The 27,593-nt window shown below is 36.9% G+C and overlaps 1 protein-coding gene across 1 annotated transcript in view; it reads left to right on the top strand.

Moving 5' to 3' along the window:
• RLF (RLF zinc finger) overlaps positions 1-24,148 on the top strand; it is an 80,123-nt gene extending 55,975 nt beyond the window's left edge. Inside the window, 4 exon segments of the mRNA XM_070368202.1 lie at positions 9,594-9,730; positions 14,583-14,724; positions 19,274-20,595; positions 20,597-24,148. Coding sequence (XP_070224303.1) covers positions 9,594-9,730; positions 14,583-14,724; positions 19,274-20,595; positions 20,597-23,921 — 4,926 coding nt within the window. The 3' untranslated portion in view covers positions 23,922-24,148.
• Positions 24,149-27,593: the final 3,445 nt, after the last annotated feature.

The following is a 27,593-nucleotide window of genomic DNA, read 5'->3' on the forward strand; positions in this document are numbered from 1 at the left end:
CTCGATTGAAAAGTAAGGTGTATAAGTATTTCTGATTGCATGTATCATGATCTTATATATAAATGATTCTAATGAGAACAATATACAAAAATGATTTTTATGTATATACATCTAACAATGAACAACACAAAAATATAATTAGGAAAACAATTTCATGTACAATAGCATCAAAAAGAATAAAAAATATGGGAATAAATCTTTTAAAAGAAGTACAAGACTCATTTGTATACTAAAGACTTCAAAAATTTGTTGAAAGAAGTAAATGGAGCAACATCCCATGTTCGTGGACCAGAAAACAATACCTTGAAGATGGCAGTACTCCCCAAATTGATCCTCAGATTCAGTGCTACCTGTGTCAAAATTCTGTTTTCTCTCTTGCAGAAATTGACAAGATGATCCTAAAATTCATGTGGAAATTCAAGGGGCCCTGGGTAGCCCAAACAGTCTTGTAAAAGAACAAACTTGGAGGGCTCATTTGTCTTTATTTCAAAGGTCACTAAAAATGTCAGTAATCAAGACAGTGTTTTCCTGGCAAAAGTGTAGGAAAAAAAAAATCAATAGACTGAAATTGAAAGTCCAGAAGTAAGCCTTCACACTTAATGGCCAGTTGATTTTCTACATGGCTGCCAAGAGAATTCAGTGGTGGAAAGAATAGTCTTCAATAGTTGGTTCTTTAACAAATGGATATCTACTTGCAGCAGAATGAAGTTTGACCCTTAATACCATGTGCAGAATTTAACTCTGAATGAATCACAGACTTAAATGTACTAGCTGAAACTGTATCATCTTCAAAGAAAATACAGGAATTAATCTTTAAGACCCTTGATTATGCTGTTGTTTCTTATATCCGACACCAATAACACAGGTGACAAAAGGAAAAACAAGTAGGACTGTATCCAACTTTGTATGTCAAAGTCAACAACATGAAAAGTTGATCTGCAGAATGGGAGAAAATATTTGCTAACTATATATATATTCAAGAATAGATATAGGATTAAATATATGTAGAATTGAACTGAATTCTTGAATCCTGAATATATATAGAACTCTTGAAGATCAGTACTAAAAAGATAAATAATTTAATTATTGAAATGATCAAATTGTTTTTAATCATTAGATTGTTGTTTTTTTTTTTTTGAGGAGTTTTAGATTTACAGAAAAATTGAGCAGAAAGTACAGAGTTCCCATTTGTACTCCCTCAGCCCTAGAGTCGCCCGTTGACATCTTGTCATTGATGTCTTAAATTTGTTAACAATAGGTGAGCCAATACGTTATTATTTACTAAAGTCCATAGTTTATCTTAGGTCCCACTCTTGGTGGTGTACATTCTGTGGGTTTTGACAAACCTGTAATGACTTGTATCTACCATTGCAGAGTCACACAGCGTAGTGTCACTGCCCTAAAGTACTCTGCCTGTTCATCCCTCACTTTCCTCTCATGCCCCTGACAATCGCTGATCTTTTTACTGCCTCCATAGTTTTACCTTTTCTGGAATATCATGTAGTTGGAATCATACATTATGTAGCCTTTTCAGATTGACTTCCTTCACTTAACTATGCATTTAAGGTTCCTACATGTTTTTGTCTCTGTCTCTTTTCCCCAAATTATTATCAAACTTATATTGCCCTTATTTAATTTTTTAAAATTATTTTTTATTGAAGGATAATTGCTTTACAGAATTTTGCTGTTTTCTGTCAAACCTCAACATGAATCGGCCATAGGTATACATGTATCCATGTATACCATAGGTATACATGTATCCCCTCTCTTTTGAAACCCCCTCCCATCTCCCTCCCCATCCCACTCCTCTAGATTGATACAGAGCCCGTGTTTGAGTTTCCTGAGATATATAACAAATTCCTTTTGGCGATCTATTTTACATATGGTAATGTAAGTTTCCATGTTACTCTTTCCATACATCTCACCCTACTCCTCCCCTGTCCCCCTGTCCTGTAAATAAATTCTTCAGTACCATTTTTCTAGATGCTGTATATATGTTAGAATACGGTATTTATCTTTCTCTTTCTGATTCACTTCACTCTGTATAATAGGTTCTAGGTTCATCCACCTCATTAGAACTGACTCAGATGTGTTCCTTTTTATGGCTGAGTAATATTCCATTGTGTATATATACAACTTCTTTATCCATTCATCTGTCAATGGACATCTAGGTGGCTTCCATGTTCTAGCTATTGTAAATAGTGCTGCAATAAACAATGGGATACGTGTGTGTCTTCCAATTTTGATTTCCTCAGGGTATATGCCTAGGAGTGGGATTGCTGGGTCATATGGTGGTTTTATTCCTAGTTCCTTATTTCATTTTTTAAACCAAGCAAAGTCCATATTAGGTTTCAGTCTTTGTGCTGTGTATTCTGTTATCTGAAATTCTCAGGAGTCTAAATCTGATATTTATTGTGTGTGGTGACATTTCTGGAGTGGCTTGTTTATTTGTGCTTTTTATAGTTTGGGATTGTGAGCATCAGTTTTGGTGGGATGGATGGGGGTAGGGAATGCTTTATGTCTGAAAATTTTCATAGGCCTTGGTTAGCATGTATCTCTGTAAATCATTTTTGCATTTGCTTCTACCAGGTGATTCAAGGATATTACCAGCCAGAATCTTCTTATTTTGTTTTTCTTAGTTTGGATTTTTTAGACAAACAGAATAGTATTGTATGAGACTTCTAGTTTGAATCAGGACAGATTAAAATTCCCCAAAACTTTTTGGTCCTACAAGAACCAGGGTGAGATGGACAAACATATTTTCCTGTTATATCCCTGTTTTTCCCCCTTTTTTAGTCTGTACTTTCTCTTGAGTTTTGAGCTCTTCAGAGGTTCCAACCATATGTTGAAGGGCTCAATGCCAACTTCTTGTCCTCAGGTTCAAGCTTTATCATCTAAACACAACTTGTAAAACCCAAGCCTCTTAGTGAAATTATCAACAACCCAGAAAGTTAAGGCAGTTGTCCATTCACACTTCTTTCTTGAGTTTTCAACTGTGTATTTAAGAAACACATTAGTTGTGTTTTATCCAGGATTTCTAAGTGCTTTGCCATAGGAGAATTTTCAGACATTATTCTTGTCAAGTCCAACTCGTTGTTTTTATTCCTTATTCAGCACCAGGGCTGTCAGGGAAGCATATAACCATTATATATAAAATTCATACAGTAAAGTCTTATGTTTTTTGTCTTTGACACCTGAGTTTCCAACATTAGCCTTTATACACAGTTTTGATTCTGGTATATTTAAATGTCATTAATAATGTTTCTGCACGGTTTATATTTTTATATCATTAAGTTTATCAGACTTTATGAGGTAAATCTTGGTAAGGAAAAATCTGAGGAGACTGTTTAGGGTTTGGAAGAAGCTTAAGGTTGAAAACATGGTGTATAATGAATGAGCCTGAGTAGTCTTTCAGATGCTTCTAAGTTCTTAGCTAGTTTTGCTCACTGTCCGTTCATTTCAATTCAGTAAATGTCTAGACATAAAACAGTCACCATATTCCTTGCCTTCAAAGAGCAAACAGTTGGGGATATAGTTTCCTTTCTATTTAGTAATAGTGTATTGTGAGTTCTACCCTTAAAGCATCTCAATAGAGCATAAGTGGCCAAGAGTGTGGACTCTAGAGCCAGACCATCTGGGGTAGATCTAGGGATGTGTACTACCTGTAAAACTTTTGTCAAGTTACTTAATCTCTCTATGCTTCAAGTTTTGTAATCTATAAATAGGGATAACAGTAGTTTATCTACATTGTAGGACTGTTGTGTAGATGTAATAATTTAGTTTATATAAATTGTAGAACAGTACATGACATACGTAATGCTGTATAAGGTTTAGAAATATTATCATCATTATTATTACTTTTACAATGCTTTTTTTTCTTCACATCTTACTTCTGTCTCTGCCTCGACAATCTGTTTACATTCTCCTTTCTGTCTTATGGACTGATTAAAAAAAACTCTTAAGTCACAACAGAACATTAGGATAAAAGAACAAATATACAATCAGCATAATCCAGCCTTTGTCTAGAATAGGTACCTATTTGCAGTAGCCATGTATTGAACCCATGCTATGTAGTTAGTGTATATAGACAGAATACTCGATTAAAATTCACTGTATTTTTAACATTAGTTATTATTGAGTTGTAAGGTCTAAGGCTAATTTTTATGTTTTCAGATTTTCTAATATAAATTTTTATAATCAGGAGAAATATAATAAATATAAGTTAATCAAACTAAGAACTATGCTGAATTACAGTCATCCCTTTCAGGTATATATCCAGAAGAAACAGTAACAGCAAAACCTGTGATTCCCCATAAAACACAAAGGATAAATTCCATGTCCTAGAGTCTCCACTAGCATTAGCCTATAGGTACTTTTATGGAAATCAGCAAGAAATACTGTGCTCCACTGTCCCCCCATCTCACGTGATTGCCTTTCAGAGGTCTCACTTCAAAGAAGAAGTGCCACATGTTGGAACTTAGGGCTTGGCAAGCTGACTAAATTTTAGCCCCTATTAACCTCCTTAGCTGGTTACCTTCGTGTAATGTGAAACTGCACAACTCTATGGCGTGGCCTCATTCATGACACCTTCTGATGACGCAGTTGAGCTCTGTGCTAAGTCTCTGTGTGCTGTGCGTTGTGTCTGACTCTCTGCAACCCTGTGGACTGTAGCCTGCCAGGGGATTGTCTGGGGATTCTCCAGGCAAGAATACTGGAGTGGGTAGTACTGGGTTCTATTCCCAACCCAGGAATCAAACCAGGGTGTCCTCTTTGCAGGCGGATTCTTTACCAGCTGAGCTACCAGGGAAGCCCATCCTAAGTCTCTAATCTTACTTACTAATTCAACCTTAGTTTCACTGAGTGCCAGCTAAGTGTAAATATCACTCTTTACAGTTTTATCAGATAATCCTCCTCCCCTCATATGCCATGACTACTCTCACATTTGTTTGTTTGCTCATTCTGGCAGCTTTTGAGGGGTCATTTACACCTTTGTCCATCTAGACACTGGTATCCCCTGAAGAGCTATTTTTCTTAAACCCTTCTTTGCTTACTCTAGTCCACATTATGCTTCTTGTTTTCAGTCTTTCCCACTTATCCTGCCATTTTGTGGTCACTTACTTATCTTGTAGTTATCTTTCATTCCAACAAATATTTATTGATATTCCTTCATGTGCTTGGAACTGTTGTACACTGAAGATACAGTAGTGAATGGAATAAACTTTTGCCCTCCTGAAATATGTATTCTAGTGGATAAGATAAATAGTAAACAAAGATTTAATTATTTGATGCGTGTTATACTTGTCTTAATAGCTATAAAATGTAAACCCAGAAATAAGATTCATATTTAAGAATAAGAAGGTTATTTCCTGTCCAGGTACAAAGTATTTCTAGATACTGATTGAAATGCTCAAAATCTTGTCAGTGACCTTTGTTTTAATTTACTTTAGCTGATAAATATTTTGTCCATGTATTTGTTTTTAGTGTGCTTTCAATTGCAGTAGCTGGGGACAAGTAATATAACTGTATTACTAATAAGGTGTTAAAAAGTATGTCATCTTAATTTTTTTGTCATATTTCCACATTTCCTCGACATTCAAGAAAATGCAGGTATTTGGGGCAAAATACTAAGATTCTTTTTACCCCCACCCCAAGAAAAAAAGTTAACTGGTGTTTATTTGTTAAACAGTGATCCTGAAGCAGGCATTTAGGGGGGTGGTGGGTAAAAGTACAAAATGAGGGTATGGTATTGGCTTTTGGGGGATTTAGAGCCTGTAAGGAGGGACAGATAACAGACACAATCAGATTTGTTTATTACTTAGTAAAATGAAAGTGGAAAGTAAGACTAGAAGAATGTTCCAGTGTTAATAGCCTAGATAGGTGTGTGTGAGGCAGAGTTCTTAATCAGAAGGTTAAAATAATTCTACTATTAAATAGGCCCACCATAAAATGTGCTACTTTCTCAATAAAAAACCTTAATGGAAGTAAAATTATCACGTTAATGAATAATAAAAAAAAATGTGTTAAAATTATGTACTTGGGTTCCCAGGTGACGCTAGTGGTAAAGAATTAACCTGCCAATGCAGGAAACATAAGAGATGCAGGCTCGATCCCTGGTTGGGAAGGCCCACTAGAGGAGGACATGGCAACCCACTCCAGTACTCTTGCCTGGAGAATCCCATGGACAGAGAAGCCTGGTAGGCTACAGTCCATAGGGTCACAAAGACTCGGACACGACTGAAGCGGCTTAACAGGCTTGCATGTGCTTGGGTGTTACAGACCTTGTGTTAGAAACATCATTATCAGGCATATTCTAAAATGTAAGGTAAATGGCAGTATTGAACACAAACTAAAAGAATGTTAGTATTTAAAATTTACTAGAAATGTATAGCTTTTGGAGAAAAGTTGAAGTCAGTTTGAGAAATTGCTAGAGGCTAGTGCAATGCAGGGGCTGGCTGCCACACTACCCTGTGGTGGACTCAGAAGGCACTGGGATGCTGGAAGAGCAGAAGTGCTTCTCTTCCTGGGAATCGCTCGATCTGATGTTCCAGCAGTGCTGCTCTGTTCCTCTGTTATGTTGAGATATTTCTGTTCCTTCAGTACCATGCTCACTTTTAGGCCCTTGCATGTCTTTTTCTTCCTGTCTGGAACAATTTTCTTATTTCTCTCTCCTCTTTCTCATGGCTTATTCCTACTCATTCTTTTAATTCACATATCAGTTGTGACTTCATCCAAGAAGTTATTTTCAAATCCCTCCCCCCAAATTTCAGTTAGATTTTTCTGACAAAAGGTATTTGAAAAATACTCTGTATACCTCCAGTGTAGTCTTTAACATACATTATAATCTTGCTTATTTATTATCCCTGACTGTGAGTTACATGAGGGCAAAAATGACTTGTATCCCCAATGTCTAGCACAGTACATAAGTATTTAGTAAATAGCACTACTTTGACTGAAGAATACGTACATTTTCCTTCTGACCAGATTTAGTGCACAGAGGATTTTGGATATCATTTATAAGACTGCTCTTCTCCATTCATCATCTGATTGGAGAGCCAAAGTAAAACCATGCGAAGAGGTAAAATAACAAAGGATAAAGGCCAGCGTGAATCACTAGTTTAATGGTTGACTCAAAGTAGAATTAAAAACAGCCCAATTAAAAGTGTTGACAACATGCTATGAATTCAGGGCAGGGCAACAGATCACTGGATGCTAGAGTAATCTATGAATGGAGACTTGATAATGGAAAAAGAGTTTCAATTAGATGTTGGAGGAGGAGAAGGATTGGTTAGGCGAGAGGAGGAGCGACTGTTCTGGCCTAATAGACACTGTTACTGTTCTAAACACTTTGGTTCCAAAGGATGAAAGCCTGTACATTTCTGAAATGTACCTTTTCAAAATTTAAGGATTTCCCTTTAGGAGTAAAATGGCATGAGATTAGTTTTTCCCTTTGTTTACCACAGTTGACTTGAGACAAGAAACAGTCTGTCTTAGGCTCATTTTTTGTGTGAAGTAAGAATACCACCTGCCTTGCCAATCTTACAGATCTTAACATGTTGATAAAGTGAGATATTACAGTAAAATTATTTGAAATGAATAAAAATATTCTAGAAATGCAGCTTGTATTTATTTCCATTCTAATGTATATGCCTGGCAATAGAGAGCTTCTTGAGCTATTTCTCAGCTTGGAGATGTCATACTGCTGCAAAAATTGAACCTTAGAGTTCTTGGTTTTCAACATGAGCTTTAACATGGCGTGGAGTGTAGGTGGTGGTGGTGGTGGTGGCTCTGGAGCAACTCTTGTTACTTGCTGTGGAATCCTTATTTTGATCCTTCAGCCAGCGCAATTTTAAGTGGCTCTGTTCTGGGCATTTCGTCTCTAGATGACCCTTGTGATTGATTCAGCTATGGTAGAGGACATGGAATTCCATTTTTATAATGTATGATTTTATTTTTTTCCTTGAAACCTGAATTTAATTATGTTTAGGCTTTAACAACTTAACTTTCCCTCCCAACACTCATTAGATATAAATTTGCACCAAGTGATTTTTGCATCTGAGAATGATCTTTTCAATTACTTTCTAGTATCCCAAGGTTCACTTTTTTTCTTTTTAAAATTTATGTGTTTTATGAAAACAATTTTTTATTATTTACTTTTAATGAAAAGCTTTAACTCTGACTTTAATAGGCACATGAACCACATCTTTAAAACTTGAGATATAATTGACATATACTCTTAGCAAATTTCAGATAAGCAGTATGGAATTATTAACTGTAGTCACTATGCTGTGCTGAAACATACAATTCTTGCAATAACTATAGGGAGGTTCTGTTATTCCCATTTGATAGATGAGGAAAGAGGCAGTAAGTTACTGAAAGGTTATATAACTTATCTAGGATCACACAGCTAGTAGCTATGAGCTGGGAAGAGAATGTATACAGTCTGGCTCTACAATAATTGCTTTTAACCACTGTTAAAACATTGCTTATTATGTCATTGGATTGTCCTTGAAAAGATTAAAAAACACAGAAATAAGATTCACTTTGTAAACATAAACTGTTTACCCTGGTTAGACCGGATTTCATTTATTTCATTTAGCACATATTTACTAGGTGTATTTATGTTTCGGACACTGATAAATGCTGAGTTTTGAACAAGATGTACATAATCCTGAACCTATGAAATAAGAGACTTAGAAACACCAGAGATGAGCTAAACTATATGCTTCATTTGCCTTGAAAATACATCTCATTTGTCCTGAAAGTATCATTGTTTTGTGCGGTTGGTGCCTAGTATAATTGACATTTATAGTGCTGACACAATCATGAAATAATTATGTTCTTCATATCCTGTTTATTAAGACAGGAAAAGGATAAAATAGACTGAGAAAGGTTCTTTAGAAGTCTTAATCTCCTGTTTTACCACTATACAAAAAGATCCCCAGAAAACTCTTATTTGCTCCGAGATTGGTTTTTTGTTTTAAGATTCCTATAAATAGTATAAATATAAAAGATGTGTTTCTGAAAGTGTTTTAGTTGTGTGAAAAACTCATTTATACAAAATATTTTTTCCTTAATTATATGAGAAAACTATATATTACCGTAGCATTTATATTTAAAACAGTTTCTCAGCAGGCCTCCTTTAGCCCTACTGGGAGGAAGGGTAAGCATGGTATTTTTCTTTCTGTAACTTGAGTGACTTGAATAAAATTGAACAAGAAAGAAACAAAAAACAAGGGAAAAAAAAGATGGTACTTCAGGTGAAAATAACCTGAAGTTATGCATAATTTGATTCTTCTATATAGTAACAGTGTTCACGAGTAATTTTTTTTTTTAACTCTACAAAAATGTTTTTATCTGTGTTGGGACTGCAGTGGAACTTCCTCATAGTGTCTGTTTTCTTCTGTTTAATAATTTCTTGTGTGAAATATTCCAGCAGACTCAGCCATTAGTAGAAGAAAATTATACGCTTCTAATTCTTGCCTCATGAATTATCAAAGATAGAAAACGTTACATAAAGAAGCTTCATGTTATATAACAAAGTTTATAGAAAAGTCACCATTTTCTTTTTGACTTAGTCATCTCATTTTTGATAGATTGCAAAGGTCGACTGCAAGGAAATACTAGACATCATATGTAATCTGGAATCTGAGGGTCAGGATAACACAGCATTTGTTCTTTGTACGACTTACCTTACCCAGCAGCTCCAAACTGCAAGTGTATATTGTTCTTGGTAAGTATATTTAGTTTTTATTCCCTTTATTTGTTAGTACATAGTATAGCATTTAGGGTTTATGTAAAACATTGGTTTGTTTCAAACTTAAAGTCTTAAGTGGATTAAATGATGACATGACAATTAAATCTCACTTACAAGCTAAACCATTTAATTAAAAATATTGAGTCCAAAAATAAAGAAAGAGTGAAAAGTCTGAGCTCCTCTTGATTATTTCATGGAGGGTTATCTGTTAACTTCAATATAAATCTTCTTCTTTGAAGATGAAATTATGGCAGTATGAACCAAATAGGTGTGAGTTTGTTATCCTTTACATTTATTTCACATCTTCTGGTAGTCACTTTCACCCTCATATTTGGAAACGCACTAATTATCTAGGTTTCTAGGTCAAACTTGCACTACAGAGGGAAACCCTTTTGAATAGTAATCTTTTTTGCAACTTTAGTACTGTTCAGCAAAATTGCATTATTTGGTTTTAATTCAGTTTATGTCTTGTTTGCATACAGAGTATTTAGTTGCTAAAAAGGAAACAATAAATGTAACCCATGGTTCTTTCATCCTAACTGTATTGAAGCTATTTAGGACAGCAGGACAAACCTCTAAAATGTAACACTCTGTCAGTAAGTATCAGATTAGTGGTATGGATAACACTATAAGGTATTAGAGAAAGGTGCTCACTGTATACCAGAGTTTAAGCAGGGTGTTAGAGAGGAGGTAGTATGCAAAGAATGGACTGGTTGGATTTGCATCAGCTTTTTTTTTTTTTGATTTGCATCATCTTGATTAGAAGAGCTTTTAAGGATGGCTTGAAGTTGGAAATAAGCATTTTGTTTATAGGAAAACCTAGTAAAGCCTTTTATATATACTTCAGCCCTTATTGATCTCCCTGTGGAGCATCTGTATATATTTGTAAAGTTTTATAACTGTTAGCATTTTTTATGTTACTGTATTTCTTTTTATTTACTAATTTGTATAGAAATATTATTTGTGTTCCATAGATTATCTCACCCAGTCCTCATAATAATCATTGTACAGATAAGGGAGTGGAGGATCGAAGGAATTCTAGAAGTCTTCCGCTGCCCACCGTCTCAGGGCCAGAGTCGTAGAGTGAAGCGCAGGGTTTTGGCTGCTCATACGGCTGTTTCCTTGACAAGGGCCAGAACTCAGTGGCAGTCTTCTGCTGCCACTTCCTCTATGCTAGAGTTACATCTCCTATGAGGGAGGAGATAGTGGGACAGGACTGACTATACTTTGTAATAATCATTGCGGGCATTTTATTAGCCAACCAAAAGAAATGATGTAGGTAAAAAGAAATTTTAGCAGAGCAGTGAGATTTTTGATCACTGTCAAGTAGAAGGATTTGTTTGCTTTTCATGCATAAGAAATTAGAGATTTAACCTCAGTAAAGCAGATGTATTTATTTACTGCTGGGGGAGCAACCCCCATTTTTTCTTGTTATAGTTATTTTCTTTGCCTATAATAAATATAGGCATCTTTTCTTTTATAGTTACTTTCTTTGCCTATAAGGAGTAATATCAGCTAGCTGCAGCTAGGTTTTTAGTGCAAAGAAATCACATGAAATCACATAGGAGATGTGTTACAGATTATAAAGAGTTTTTTAAACTGTAGTCACATGGTTCTTGTAATATTCTTCATACAGCTTCCCTTGTTTCCCTAATGGGTCTTGGATTAATGCTCTTCTCCTGCAGCAGGAAGGGATTAACAGGGATTTCCCACTTGTTGGCCTCCTGAGGCGCTGTAATGAGTAAAGGAAAGGAAAGAAAATCTTAAATCACTTCACACTTTGTTAAAAGTAAGCTTCTTCCAAGCATTTCAGAGGGCAATAGAATATAACATTTAGAATTTTGAAGTATTCTTTCACCCTTCTATTTGGAGAGAGGGGAGTGGGTGGTAAGGTAGTAGATATTAGAGTTAGAATAGTCATGACATAAAAACTGAATTTTACTAAGGAAAATAAATCCCAGGAATTCTGTTCAAATAGATTAGATTCTTTTGTTGTGATAGAGATGTTCCTGTGTTGAAGATAGTGGACTATATGGGAGTATTTGTCTAGAAAAGAAAAAAAAATATTAATTGGCATTTTATTGGCAACAGTAAAGTTGGAATATGATAATAAAAACAGTCATTTATTTTTAAATACATATATATACTAGAATTTATAAAGTGTCATTCTTGAGCTTGGTTACCATTGAAGATAGTTGAAAGGTAAACTATGTAACTTGTCGCCCAAACTTTTTTATTCTTTTAGAAATTTCCTTCAGAGATGCTTAACAAATTGCAGTAAATCTTACTACTTCATAGCGGTTACCATATTATTGATCTCAAAAGGTATATCACTTAGCTTATTCATTAAGCTTGGCCACAAAAGATTTTTGGCTGTCTATAAAAGTCAAGGAAGGGCTGAAGGAGTGAGTTCCCTGTAGATGTTTGGCAGTGGTAATGTAATTAGAGTAGCCATGCAGGTGAGAAAGGTAACCATTTTGAATGGGACAGTGTACATACACATGTGTAGTTACCGCTGCTACTTTGAAAATAAAATCATACAGTTGAACTTTAATCTCCACTGTAAACTTTCAGTCAGTGTTTGATACGTTGACCTTTGGTTTCTGTAGCATCTCTGAGCTTAAATCTTGTGTGTTGTTATTTATGTTTCTTCAGGTGTAATTTCATGTCTGTTCTCTCTCAACTAGACTGTGATGGATATACCATCCATCACATACAACATCCATATATGTTGTCCAATTTATAGGTCAGTCCCTAGCACCTGGCAAAGATCAGATCCAGGATATCCATATGTTTTATTAATATTTAACTGACATTTTTTATGAAAAAAGATCATGAGAATCAGCCTTTCCAGGAGCCCTTTTAAGGGGGTGGTCATTCCTTAATTCCACAAAGTTGTCTTTGCCTTGCTTCTAAAATGTCTAAATTCTGGATCACAATGTGACATCGTGGGCCTCCTACTTTGCAGAAACATAGTGTAAAGTTCTTACTTGGTAGGTAGATGTCTGCCAGTTTTTCCTTTAAATTTCCTTTCCAATTTTTATAAATTTGTATGTAATTTGTTATCTTGAGGTAGGCAGTGACCTAATTTGAAGGTGAAGTAAATCATCTGAACATTGGAAGTATCCATACAGTAGAATCATTTTCAGTATATTTTTCAATGATTGTCTATTTAAAAAGATCACATCATTATAGTGATTAAAGTACATGTATGATCCGGGAGACTATAATTTGCTGGTGGTAGTTCATTATTCTGGTATGTAGATTTGAATGGATGGTTAAAGTGACATCTTGACTTTCTCACTAGTAAGTAATCCACTAGTTGTCATGGTTTCAGGCATGGTTTTATGTTTGGGATGGCAATAGTAGTTTTAAATTGTTGAATTGAAACTGTGGAAATATGTATACAGATATAAAATACATGATAGAAATTCTCTTTTTTGGTCACGGTTATTTGGAGTTAAGATAACCAGAGTTTGAAACACCTAATTTGGAATAAATCAGACCCCACACATTCTTACTTATTAAAAAAAACATTTTGAGACATTTTAATTCTCAACGTGCCTTTTATCACTTTATCAAATTTGCCTAACTTTAAACTTCTAGCTAGTTGATGAATTTTAGATAGTAGATATTCTTTACCCTTTTATCTTTATAATCAGGTTTCACTAGCTTTAATGATTTTTTCTTTTCAAATAGCATAGATTTCATGTACATATATTTCAGTAGGTACTCTTTTTTATCTCTGAGCATATGTAATTCTCCATTTTCTAAAGTTTTGTTAGTAAGATAAACATATGTGTAAGTCTTGTAAGTTTAAAAATGAACAGTCATCCCAATTACTTGCCTGGTAGCTATTTTCATAGCTGGCCTATCTTATATCTATGTAAGAATTTTACCATATCCAAATGTCAGTTACTTCCTTAAAAATATGAGAAAATGATAACATTTCTCTTCTATTTTGCTAAGTAACTTTCTTTGCATTCACATTTCATATTCACGTTATAACTCATTTCTGTCCTGGATGATTTTGAGTTTCTAGTGCTTTTTCTTGAGAGTTTCTCTGAACCCATTCAGTGCTTTTATGTAACTTATTCTTTTCAAGCTTTTCTTTGTATATTTGTGGGATTCTTCTATTGTAGCCATTTCCAAGAGTGTCATTTTACTAATTTTATTAGTAATATTTAAGCATTCCAAGATACAGGCCTAAGTAGCATTATGACATTTTAGAGATGGAAAAGGATTTCTCATGAGATGAATGTGGAGAAGTATATATACCATTAGACTACTTCATAGTTGTATGCACTTTGTTAGCAGCATAGTGGTGCCTGATGATCCTTGCCCACTAGAACAGGGCTTGATTCAGTCATTATAATTATCAGTGTAAGGAGTAAAACCTTTTAGGATAAGGTGGGATCTAAAGAAGTCTTTGAAAATGTCAGCATAAAGGAAGTAGTCTTCTGTTGTTTTTTTTCCCCCAGGCACAAAGAAGAAAGTGGGGAAATTTTCAAGGAGGATTCTTTTTAACAATTTAACCAGTTTGAGAGGAAGCAATAGGGAATATGGAAAGGGAGGTGGCAACCCATTTCAGTGTTCTTGCCTGGAAGGTCCCATGGACAGGGGCGCCTGGCGATCTACAGTTCATGGGGTCGCAAGGGAGTCGGACATGACTTGGCCACTAAACAGCAAAAATAGGGAATATAGATGGTTTGTTCTTCTAGATTTTGTTACACTACTGTCAGCTTACTTTCACAAACTGAAAAACTGGGGTAGCGATACCAGTTCCTTTAAATGTTTTATCATAATCTCTCTCTGTTTTTTAAAATAGGGAATTGACTCTCTTTTGGAGTAAACTGCAAAGAAGAATCGACCCTTCTGTGGACACTTTTTTGGAGCGCTGTCGTCAGTTTGGTGTCATAGCTAAAACACAGCAGCATTTATTTTGCCTGATTAGAGTTATACAAACTGAAGTGAGTAATTTATGTTTTTTGTGCTGATTGTTACTGGAGGGAAGAAATAAGTGGGGAGACAACTTCTCAGGCAACTCTTTTTAAATAAGGGAAAATGAGAAATAATGGGATTTAATAAGATTATGGAACTAGACATAGCTAGCTGTTTCTGCAGATTTCCTAGGAATCAACAATATTTCTTTGTGGAAAATAGTGATCGACATTACAGACCACTGGAGGAAGGAAAGATTGTTTCTTGATTGTCCCCTCAGTCACCCCAACCTAGGTCTGGTTTTCCTAGAATAGTGTTCTGTATTATATACAGACATGTTTGTTGGTAAATTAGGATAGTAATTATTAGTGAAGAAAGTATAATTGTATTTTCCAGCTCCTTGATAATGGAATGACTAACTCCTTGATGATGGAGTGATAGATTATCTAGGTTTTAGAGGAAAGGACTGTACACAGATTGCAAGCTTCTGTGCAAATTAGGAAGCAAGTTAGTTTTGTCTTGTTTTTTAAGAAATAAATATTTCCTAAAATGAAGTGCTATGTATAAAACCTAGTGTTTTGAATTTGGCCCCATAAATTAATGCTAAGACTGGAGATTTAGACGAGCCTTATGCTATGCTTGGTTTCTGTTTTTAGTGTCTACTCAATGACAGAGATCCCTGTATACCTGTATCTATGATGGTTTATGGGTATGTTTTATGGGTTACTTCTTTGACAATATCCAAGGATTGTTTATACTAAAGTCAAGGCACAGTTGTATCATTGATATGTTCTGTAGCCTTTAATGTATCCTATTTTAGTACTATCCATATCCTATTTTAATACTGTGTGTCTAGTCTTCTCCAGTAAAGATAGGAAAATGTAAAACAGTTATCAGAAGCAAATTCATACTTAGACAAGCTAGGTGATTATTATTTCTCATCACTACAAATGAAGTTGTATCCCTATCATAGGAGCATGTTCAAGTAATTACAGAACTTGCCTGTTTAAAATAATCAGTGGTACAACTGGCCTTTTAGAAGTTTTGGTTTTAGGGTTTGTTTGTTTTTTTTAATCTTGAAGGAAAGGCTGAGTTTTTCCTTGCTGCATAAGAGAACACCACAGCTTAGCCCTGAAGTCAGCACCCATTTATTAGCTCACAGTTTTGTGGGGCAGAAGTCCAGCACAGTGTGGCATGGTTCACGGCTCAGTATCACAAGGCCAAAATTGAGGTGTTGGCCAAGCTGAGTTTTTATCTGGAGGCTCTGTAGACAGTCCACATCTGAGCTCATTCGTATTGTTGATAGAATTCAGTTCCTTTCAGTTGTAGGGCTAAAATCCTCATTTTCTTGCTGGCTGTCAGCCACAGCCTGTTTTCAGCTCCTGGAAGCCACTCTCATTTTCATTTTGAAGCCAGCAAAGGCACAAAGAATTCTTCAAATATGACCTCCTTCACCTCTGACTTCCAGACCTAGATTTAAAGAGCTTGAGTGATTGGGTCAGGTAATCCACTTGTCTTAAGATCAATGGGTTTGGGGCTTTAATTACACCTGCAGGGTCTCTTTTGCCATATAACATAACATAATCATAAGAATAATTCCATATTTATAGGTTCTGCTTATACTCAAAATGAGGAGATTATACAAAAGTGAAGGTCAGGGGGTTATTTTAGATTTCTCTTTACCTCAGGGAATCACAAAAATGGGAAAATGTTAGAGGATTAGAGAAGATGGGTTTCTGACACATACCAAGGAATTTGCTGTCCATTTGTATAAACAGAACCCATTTATTTTTCATCCTAGTCCTAGGATATTTTCCCCCTGTAATCTTTACTTATGATATTTGTCCTAAAGGGTAGAAAAGCTATGGACTGGTGGGTGGAAGGGGAGTGAAATGGAATTCCTTTCAAATTGAGCAAGACACCTCTAGGTTTTCAAAAGCGAGAGGTGATCTAACCTCTATCATTTGGGATCTAGTTCTACTGTGACTGGAGATATCCCAGATGATAGTGATGTGAAGAAGAAAAGTTTTTCCCTCTCTTTTACAAATCAATAACCCAGCTAGATAGGCCAAGGATCCTCTCATGGCTCCACATATCAGAAACCCAGGTTCCTTTTATCTGCTGTTAACATATAGCTTCCATCTCATGTTCCAAGATCTAACTGTTCCAGTCCCAGCTATAATGTCTTCATTCCAGATAGCGAGTAGAGTGGGGAGCAGACCACACTATGACACACCTTTTCCCCTGTTCCTTCTAACGCATTCACAAACACGGTCACCTAGCTGCAAGGGGAGCTTGGAGATACACTGATGATTCTGGGTGACTTTCTAACCAGATAAAATCAGGTATTTGATTTTTGTGAAAGAGGTGAAATGATCTTAGTGCATAGCAACCGGTTACATAGCCCTTGGGAAGGAAAAGATTAATGATGCTGAAAAACTTTTGTGGGCATTGGGTCTTTTGTGGAAGGCAGGCCTTGTAATAGTACCTCCTTATTTTCTGGGTTTTAGTTTTCTCTAAATAAAGAGCTTAAAGCAGATAATCAATTAAAGGTGCTCAAGACTTCTTAAACTTTGATTCTGTGACTTGAGAAACTCATATTGGAAGGGATGACTTTAGAGAATGTAGGGTGTCTCTCAAGGCTTTAAAAATAGTATGACAGAAGAATGGATATAGATGTTGGTTATATTTGAAATGGAAGGTATAAGAAGAGGGATAATCTTGAAGCCAGTTTATTTGACCATTGAGCTCTTTTTGGTGGAACATACAAGTTAGAATCATTTTGCAAAATTTTGTCTAGTTTTATTCCCTTCTCTTCAGTAATAAAGAAGCTGAAAATTAGAAATGTGTGACTTGTAAGGATCTAGACCCTGGGTATCTTGACAAATGGCATCATGGTTATCATTTGTAAGTCAGATACAATGGTTATCATTTGTAAGTCAGAGCACAGAGGACTTGGAGAAAGTCCATTAAGTTTTAAAATTTTTCATAGGTTCTTAACAGGTTACTAAACCCCTTTCACAAGACTGTGTGAGTAAACAGCAAAGAATCCAGATCTGTTCTTTCTTAAACAGCCCAATCTAGTTGAAATGGTAAAGTTTGTGAAATCACTAAGAATACTTTTCCAAAAACAACCCCACAGAACTACCATTATACATTCTGAATGGGTAGTTACTTGTTAAAGGAGTGGTGAATAAATTAGAATTAGGGTGTGGAATGTGGAACTGAATTTTGAAGAAACTGATGGATATGAATAATTTGATAGGTTTTTAAACAGGAAACTGAAGAAGTGCCTTGGCATATTGTATCAAGGGCACGTGGGATATAGTGAAGCCAAATGAGGATAATCTATGCAAAAAGTTTATTCAGAATAATGTCCAAGATTAATAAGGGTTCTGTATATTGATGGCAGTTATTTCATTGTGTTCTCAGAATTTAGAATGGTACCCAACACAGAATAATTGCTTAGCAAATTGAACAGTGGGATTTATCATCAAGTATTTTATATGGGATTCTGTTGAATATGTACTGTGTGCCAACATTGTATTAATCACTTTCTGTTACCTTACTTCATTTTTATAACAACATTAGGAGAAAATCTAATATTGCCGCTACAGTTGTCATTTTACAGATAAGGGGACTGAGGCTTAGAGGCGTTAAGAACTTGTCACTGTTGTGAAGCTGGGGTTCAAAGGCAGTCAGTCTGGCTCAAAATTCTGTGCTTTTCAGTACTGTATTTTAAGCTACTCTGCCATAAGATCCTGCTTTTCTTCGTTCATATTATTTTCACATATCCTTTCAGCCTCTCACATGAAAGGATCATTTTAAATGCACTTGCCTTTTATCATATACAACCAGGTCTTTTTCATGATTTTTGACTAATTTCTGAGAACCTGCTGCTTTAGAGAAATTTTCTTTTGTTTTTCTATGGGAAACAGATTCAGTACACCTGTAACTATAAAGTACTGATTTTTTTTTTTTTTTTGGAGGAAACGGAAAAATCATTTATTTTACCCTTGAGGTTTTGAAAACACCCAGTTGTTCATGATACATGAATTTTTTAAATTGAATTCAGTCTTAAACTCCCTTTTACACATGTATTTCCTCTTAAACCCATTTATTTAAGCCCTATCCTTCCTACCCAGCTGAGACAGTTCTTTTTTGACTCTTTCAGTGACCTTATTTATTCTGAGCTCCTCTGAATTTATGTGCCTTTTTAATTTACACATTTGGCACATAGGTAGATTGCTGAGGGTTAAGGACTGCTTTAATATGCAGTGCTTTGGGACTTGCCTGGCGGTCCATTCGTTAAGACTCCACATTTCAAGTGCAGGGAACATGGGTTTTGTTACTGTTGGGGAACTAAGATCCTGCATGCTGCACAGTGTGGCCAAATAATAATAATAATATGCAGTGCTTTATAAAGTTGGATACTCTATAAATGTACATTGTTGTTGTTTATAAGTTTTAAGAAGAGTGTATGTGTGTATACTATCAGTGAAATTTATGTAGTATTTCCAAATTTATGTAGTTTTCCATATGGAAAAAAAACCTTTTCTTCCCTGTTTTTCTTAACAGGCACAAGATGCTGGTCTTGGGGTGTCGATTTTACTGTGTGTCAGAGCTCTTCAACTCAGAACAAGTGAGGATGAAGAAATGAAGGCATCAGTTTGTAAAACAATTGCTTGTCTTTTGCCAGAAGATTTAGAAGTTAGACGAGCTTGTCAACTTACAGAATTTTTAATTGAACCCAGTTTGGATGGATTTAACATGTTGGAAGAACTGTATTCCCAACCAGATCAAAAATTTGATGAAGAAAATGCACCAGTTCCAAATTCTCTCCGATGTGAGCTTTTACTAGCTTTAAAAGCCCACTGGCCTTTTGATCCTGAATTTTGGGACTGGAAAACTTTAAAACGACACTGCCACCAACTTCTAGGACAAGAAGCCTCAGATTCTGATGATGATCTAAGTGGCTATGAAATGTCTATTAATGACACAGATGTTTTAGAGTCATTTCTCAGTGACTATGAGGAAGGTAAAGAAGATAAACAATATAGAAGAAGAGATGTGACAGATCAACATAAGGAGAAAAGAGACAAGAAACCCATTGGTTCTTCTGAAAGATACCAGAGGTGGCTTCAGTATAAATTTTTCTGTTTGTTATGTAAGCGAGAATGTATAGAGGCCAGGATTCTTCATCATTCTAAGATGCATATGGAAGATGGAATTTACACCTGTCCGGTTTGTATTAAAAAATTCAAGAGAAAAGAAATATTTGTTCCTCATGTGATGGAACATGTTAAAATGCCACCAAGCAGAAGGGACCGCTCTAGAAAGAAATTACTCTTGAAAGGCTCTCAAAAGGGAATCTGTCCCAAGAGCCCCTCTGCAGCCCTGGAGCAAGGTCAGTCACTGAATGAACAAGCCAAAGGAGAGTCACATGAATATGTCACATTCAGCAAATTAGAAGATTGCCACCTGCAAGACAGAGATTTGTACCCATGTCCTGGCACAGACTGTTCCCGTGTGTTTAAGCAGTTCAAATACTTAAGTGTGCATCTTAAAGCTGAACACCAAAATAATGATGAAAATGCCAAGCACTACTTAGATATGAAAAATAGAAGAGAGAAGTGTACTTATTGTCGACGACATTTCATGTCTGCTTTTCACCTGCGAGAGCACGAACAAGTGCATTGTGGTCCTCAGCCTTATATGTGTGTATCTATAGATTGCTATGCTAGGTTTGGATCAGTGAACGAACTGCTTAACCATAAACAAAAACATGATGATCTGCGTTATAAATGTGAATTAAATGGCTGTAATATTGTTTTCAGTGACTTGGGACAGCTTTACCACCATGAAGCACAACACTTTAGGGATGCATCTTACACGTGCAACCGTTGGCTGCAAAAAGTTCTATTATTCCAAAATTGAATATCAGAATCACCTCTCAATGCATAATGTTGAAAGTTCAAATGGAGATGTGAAGAAAACAGTGAAACTTGAGCCGGCAGCAGGTGAAAAGCAGGATTGTATTGATCAGCCCCATCTGCTTGACCAAACTGATAAGTCACGTTTACCAGAGGATCTTCTCTTCTGTGCAGGATCAGCTAGTTCTCAGATAGAAACTACAGAAAATCTGAAAGAAAACAGTGACAGTAATTCTAGTGATCAGTTAAGTCATAGCTCTTCAGCTTCCATGAATGAAGAGTTAATTGACACACTGGATCACTCTGAAACCATGCAGGATATATTATTATCTCATGAAAAAGTTTTTGTGCCCTCCAGTTTAAAGGAGAAATGTTCCAATGTAGCAGTTTGTTTTGATGGGACTAAGTTTACCTGTGGTTTTGATGGCTGTGGTTCCACATACAAAAACGCAAGAGGCATGCAGAAGCACCTACGGAAGGTTCATCCATACCATTTCAAACCCAAAAAGGTAAAGACAAAGGATCTCTTTCCCTGTTTGGGTAATGAACACAATCCAACGACTGAAAAGTTTGATGCAGAACCTAAACCCAGCTCAGATACAAACAGTGACTCCCCAGATGAAGGTCTGGATCACAATATCCATACTAAATGTAAACGAGAACATCAAGGCTATTCCTCAGAAGCCTCCATCTGTGCCTCTAAAAGGCCCTGTACAGAGGATACCATGTTGGAACTTCTGTTACGCTTGAAACATTTAAGCTTGAAAAACTCAATAACCCATGGATCTTTCTCAGGGTCATTGCAGGGGTACCCATCCAGTGGTGCTAAGTCTCTTCAAGCAGTTTCAGCTACAATCTCAGATCTTAATTTTCAGAATCAAGATGAAAATATGCCAAGTCAGTACCTGGCGCAGTTGGCAGCCAAGCCTTTTTTCTGCGAGCTTCAAGGATGCAAATATGAATTTGTGACTAGAGAGGCTTTGTTAATGCATTATCTTAAAAAGCATAATTATTCAAAAGAAAAAGTCCTTCAGTTAACCATGTTTCAACATCGATATTCCCCGTTCCAGTGTCATATTTGCCAAAGGTCATTTACGCGAAAAACACACCTTAGGATTCATTATAAAAATAAACATCAAATTGGCAGCGACAGAGTAACTCAAAAACTATTAGATAATGAAAAATGTGATCATGAAGGCCCATGCTCAGTAGACAGGTTGAAAGTTGATTGTCCTTCAGAACTTGGAGGTGATCCCAGTGGTAACTCTGAGAAGCCACACTGTCATTCTAAAAAGGATGAGTGCAGTTCGGAAACAGATTTGGAGTCATCCTGTGAAGAAACGGAAAGCAAAATATCTGATCTCTCATCACCAATAGGCAGCCATAGAGAAGAAGGAGAAGGAAGAGAGGGCAGAGGTAGCAGGAGAACTGTTGCTAAAGGAAATCTCTGCTACATTTTGAATAAATACCACAAACCATTCCATTGTATTCATAAAACTTGCAACTCCTCCTTCACCAATCTCAAAGGCTTGATTCGCCATTACAGGACTGTACATCAATACAACAAAGAGCAGTTATGTTTAGAGAAAGACAAAGCGAGAACCAAAAGGGAACTTGTCAAATGTAAAAAGATATTTGCCTGCAAATATAAGGAATGTAACAAACGCTTCCTGTGTTCCAAAGCTCTTGCGAAGCACTGTAGTGACTCTCATAACCTAGATCACATTGAAGAGCCGAAAGTGCTTTCTGAAGCTGAGTCAGTGGCCAGATTTTCCTGTAACCAGCCTCAGTGCCCTGCTGTTTTTTATACATTCAGTAAGTTGAAGCACCACTTGATGGAACAGCATAACATTGAAGGAGAAATACATTCAGACTATGAAATTCATTGTGATCTTAATGGCTGTGGCCAGATTTTCACCCATCGCAGCAATTATTCTCAACATGTATATTACCGACATAAGGACTATTATGATGATCTGTTTAGAAGCCAGAAAGTAGCAAATGAAAGGTTACTACGGAGTGAAAAGGTGTGTCAAACAGCTCACCCTCAGGGGCACGAACATCAGACGACCAGGAAATCGTTTAATGCCAAGGCTAAAAAGTGTGGCTTAATCAAAGACAAAAAAGCTCCAATTAGTTTTAAAACGAGAGCTGAAGCCCTCCATATGTGTGTGGAGCATTCTGAGCACACACAGTACCCCTGCATGGTTCAAGGATGCTTGTCTGTGGTGAAGTTGGAGAGCAGCATAGTGAGGCATTACAAACGCACCCATCAGATGAGTAGTGCCTACCTAGAGCAACAGATGGAAAACCTTGTCATGTGTGTTAAGTACGGTACCAAAATTAAGGAGGAGCCCATTTCTGAAGCAGAGCCCTATATAAAGAAAGAAGAAGATGGAAGCTGTGAATCAGAGCTCATACAGCATAGCCATCCCCCAGCAGACACTAGCATGCCTGTGCAGACCGCTGACCCCCTTCATCCAGGCGAAAGGGATGGAGGCCAGAAAGGATGTACAGAGAGCAACCCAGTTTTTGATGCAGATTCTCTGCTCTACAGAGGAACTCTGAAATGTAACCATAGTTCAGAAACCACTTCTTTGGAACAATGTAATATAGTTCAGCCTCCTCCTTGTAAAATAGAAAATTCCATACCTAATCCTGATGGGACTGAAAGTGGGACTTATTTCACAAGTTTCCAGCTGCCTTTACCAAGGATCAAAGACTCAGAAACTGGGCAGCAAAGTTCAGGGCAAGAAAACACTGTAAAAAATTCAACCCATGTTCCAAAAGAGAATTTCAGGAAGCATCCACAGCCCAGGTCATTTGATTTGAAGACTTATAAACCAATGGGATTTGAATCTTCATTTCTGAAATTTATTCAGGAAAGTGAAGAGAAAGAAGATGATTTTGATGATTGGGAGCCTTCAGAGCACTTAACATTAAGTAATTCTTCACAACCGTGTAATGACTTAACAGGGAGTGTTATGGCAAACAATATGGTGAATGACAATGACCCTGAAGTTGACATACCTCATTCTTCCAGTGACTCTGCAATTCATGAGAACCTGACTGCAATCCCACCTTTAATAGTAGCTGAGACGACAACAGTTCCCTCCTTGGAAAACCTGAGGGTCGTATTGGACAAAGCATTAACAGACTGTGGAGAACTTGCCTTAAAACAGCTTCATTATCTACGGCCAGTGGTTGTCCTTGAAAGATCTAAGTTTTCCACACCAATTTTAGACTTGTTTCCAACAAAAAAGACAGATGAGCTTTGTGTAGGAAGTTCCTAAATAGCAATTTTGTTTTAGAAACAGACTGGCTCCAGCACTGCAACGTGGGGACAGTTGCCAACTTGAACAAAGGCTGAGAACCAGCCACACCATCATTAGGGTAGAATAGGCTGTGTATTTACATGAATGTATAATATCTATGTCAGCAGTATTGGCTGAGTCCATTAGCTCTCCAGTTGGTTTATTGATTGGGTTTTTTGTTTTGTTTATTAAAAAATGGAACTGTATTCTTGTTTGGTGCTAATTAATACATCAAAATATATTGGGGCTTCCTTTTTCAAATTAAGTGTGCATGATTGTATATGGAACAGATACTAAGGTCCCAGGGTGGGAGGGCTAGGGAAAGGGGTATGGAGTTCTTACTTGACTTGAATGTGCGCCTGAGGGTGCTTTGTGTAATATATTGTACACTACAGCATCTTATATTTTTTGAGTTGAGTTTCAATAAATTACAATTTTTCACCCATTTTTTTTGTTTACTCATAATGAGTTTTCATGCCACACATGAATTGGAATTGCACATGTATTTTCTGAAATGTGCACTTATATTTTACCCCAGTTCTTAACCAAACCATTCAGATCAAGCTTCCTTTTGAATGACTGTTGTCTTAAAAAATTTGTGGAAAGAAAATTCTAAGATAGAGTAATAGAGTAATTAACTCTGGGAGTCAAGGTAGCTCCTGGAAGAGGATGTTCAGGAGTTTTTCAGGTAGAAAGGAGAGGGTATGCCAGGCATACGGCTCAACACATTCAGAGATAATAAAGCCGTGTTTCCAGGCAACTACAAATAATGTGATAGGCTGACAGTAAAAGGGGAGCACTGGAGCATATGAGCTTCTTGTAGAGATAGGAACCAGACCACGAACACGGAGGACTTTGGACTTGAGTCCATAGGCAGCCGAGAGCCTTTACAGAATTTTAAACAACATTCATATTAATCTGTAGATTGCTTGAAATGAGTGTGATTGGAGGGGCTGAGAATGGAAACAGATCTAAGTCCGTTAAAGTAATTGAGGCAAACTTGGTGAGAGGCAAACAACGGCAGCAGAGGGACGAGTAGATGAAATTGAGAAATTTAAGAGGATTATTATGCACTGGAGGGTAGAGAAAATGTTTTGAGGAAAACTTAAGGTTCTGTAGTGATGGATGCAACCAACTGAGGCAAGACTAAAAAGGAGTTTGGGGGAAGACAATAGAAACACAAGATGAGTTTGGCCTCTGTGTTAAAGTTTCAGTGGACAGTGGGACATCCATGTATAATGACAAGAAAAGCACTGTTTTCTTATATAGCAGCTTTATTCTCTGTTCTTTGTGAAGTCACTTTATCATTATTTAACAATGAAATGACACAGATAGTCCTAAAATCACCTTCTTATGCCTCTGGTTAGAATTTTAAGATCTTTTCTCTGACCCTTAAACCTTGTTTTGTCAGCTCTTAAAGAATTTTATTCTACCATCTCCTCAGCCTAAGAGTCTAAAGCACCCTACCACCACTACCACCACCACCAAGCTGAAGTCATTTCTTGGCTCAGATCTTAGTAGGATACAAGATTCTCAAACAAGATTCTACTGAAAGCAAAAGTGGCAGAAACAGTGGAACTTCTTAGAGGCTGAGGTCACTACTGACTGAGTTCTTTGGGATCTTGAGCTCATTTCCCCTCTGGGCTTCAGTTTCCTGCCTTACGAAGTGTTGAGGTGTAAGTGATTGTTTCAAAAGGTCCTTTACCTGTGGTCTGAGCATGAGAAATAACCCGTGGCCTCATCTTAAAAATTCCTCATTCTAGAGATTTTTAGACCAGACCAAGAGAAAGCTGCTAATTTTAAGACTCAACTGTATCCATCCAAAAAGGGGAAGTCCCCAGTGGTCCAGTGGTTTAGTTAGGGCTCTGCATTCCCACTGCAAGCGGCACAGATTTGATCCCTGGTTGGGGAACCAAGGTCCCACATGCTGTGTGGTTTGGCCAAAAGAAAAAGACTCAACTGTATTCAACCACTCCTAACTCCTACACCCTGGAAGGACCAAGTGAGTCACTGGCAGTAGTACCAAACCCTAGTTTTTAGAACCCAGTTGAAAGTTTGCTTTAATATGATCCTAGAAGCATTTTCTATTCTAGTTGGAATGGTTTGCTTCTTTTGATCTTTTTTTTTTTTTAAGATATTTCAATATGGACCATTTTAAAAGTCTTTATTGAATTTGTTACAATATTGCTTCTCTTTTTACGTTTTGGTTTTTTGGCTTGGAAGCCGGTGGGATCTTAGCTCCTGCGCTAGGAACTGAACCTGCACTCCCTCCACTAGAAGGCAGAATCTTGACCACTGGATCGCCAGGGAAGCCTTTGATGTTTACTGAAGATGACGTTCTGTTAAAACCAGCATGTGTGATTATATGATAATACAGAAGGTCAGAGGGTTATTTTTGAAGCTTTTAGTACTATCATTTTTACTTGATACCTCTTTGGGGATTGTCCTCCAAATCCTCCAGACCTGGAAGCGCTGAGTTTGTGCCCCCTAAAATTAATAGGTAGAAATCGAGAATGCCAGACACTTTGATTCTTGCCCTTTACCCAGAATTCTCCTGCTTCTGTGTTTCTCCATGTTTGTGAGCACATATGTGAAAAAGAACAAGTGGGCAATGTGGAGAAGAAAGGTTTTGATGAGCCTTCCTAGGGATTTCAGCCCCAGCCTATCCCCTCTGTCCCAGGTTGCCTGCTTCTGAGCTGCACGGGCAAGGACAGTCATTGAAGGACGGAGTTACTCATTAGCCAAACACTTAAGTACACACATACTTACAGATAATTACAGGTATTTGGGGGACATAAAAATAACGAATTTGTTAAGGAGTCTGCCATTATGGAGCTTCAATGTGAGGGCTGGGGTAGGCTTTCCAGGTGGCGCTAGTGGTAAAAAACCCGCCTGCCAGTGCAAGAGACTTAAGCGACACTGGTTCGATCCTTGGGTCAGGAAGTTCTGGAGAAAGACATGGCAACCCATTCTAGTATTCTTGCTTGGAGAATCCTATGGATGGAGGAGCCTGATGAGCTGCAGCCCATGGGGTTGCAAAGAATCAAAGTATGACTGTGGGCCGGCAGCATGGATGTCATCTAGGAACTTGTTCAAAATGTAGAATGTCAAGTCCAGACCTCCTTGACCAAAATCAGCATTTCAGTAACATCTCCAGATGATTCATAGGCACAGAAAAGTTCTAGAAGCAGAGGCCTAGAATACAAAGTGGAAAGTGCTGTGAGATTGCAGGATAATTAGATTTTTTTTTTTTAAGTACTTAACAATATTGTTGAATTTTCATAACTCCATGAAGTCAGTACTGTTAGTATTCTTACTTGACAGATCAAAAAGATGGGGATCAGCAGTGTCTAGCTGATAAAAATTAGGAATAAGTGGAGCTAAGTTTCTTTCCAGTCTCATCTGACTGGGAAAATATCAGGAAGGGGAACTTAATGTGAAGGATGAAAGATGGAAAGTCGCAGGTGGCATTTAAAGTACCAGAAATACCAGTTTTGTAATTGAGCTGTACTTTCTGTGAAAGCTTGTAATGGGAAATAAAGTTGGAAGCATGGGTAAAAGCCAGGTCATGCAGATCCTGCTCTGAGTCATGCAGGTTCAACTCCAGTTATGTGTCCAGTGCTGACACTTCCTCATTTGAGAAAGAGATGG

The sequence above is a fragment of the Bos mutus genome, chromosome 3, assembly GCF_027580195.1.
Source record: "Bos mutus isolate GX-2022 chromosome 3, NWIPB_WYAK_1.1, whole genome shotgun sequence".
NCBI lineage: Eukaryota > Metazoa > Chordata > Mammalia > Artiodactyla > Bovidae > Bos > Bos mutus.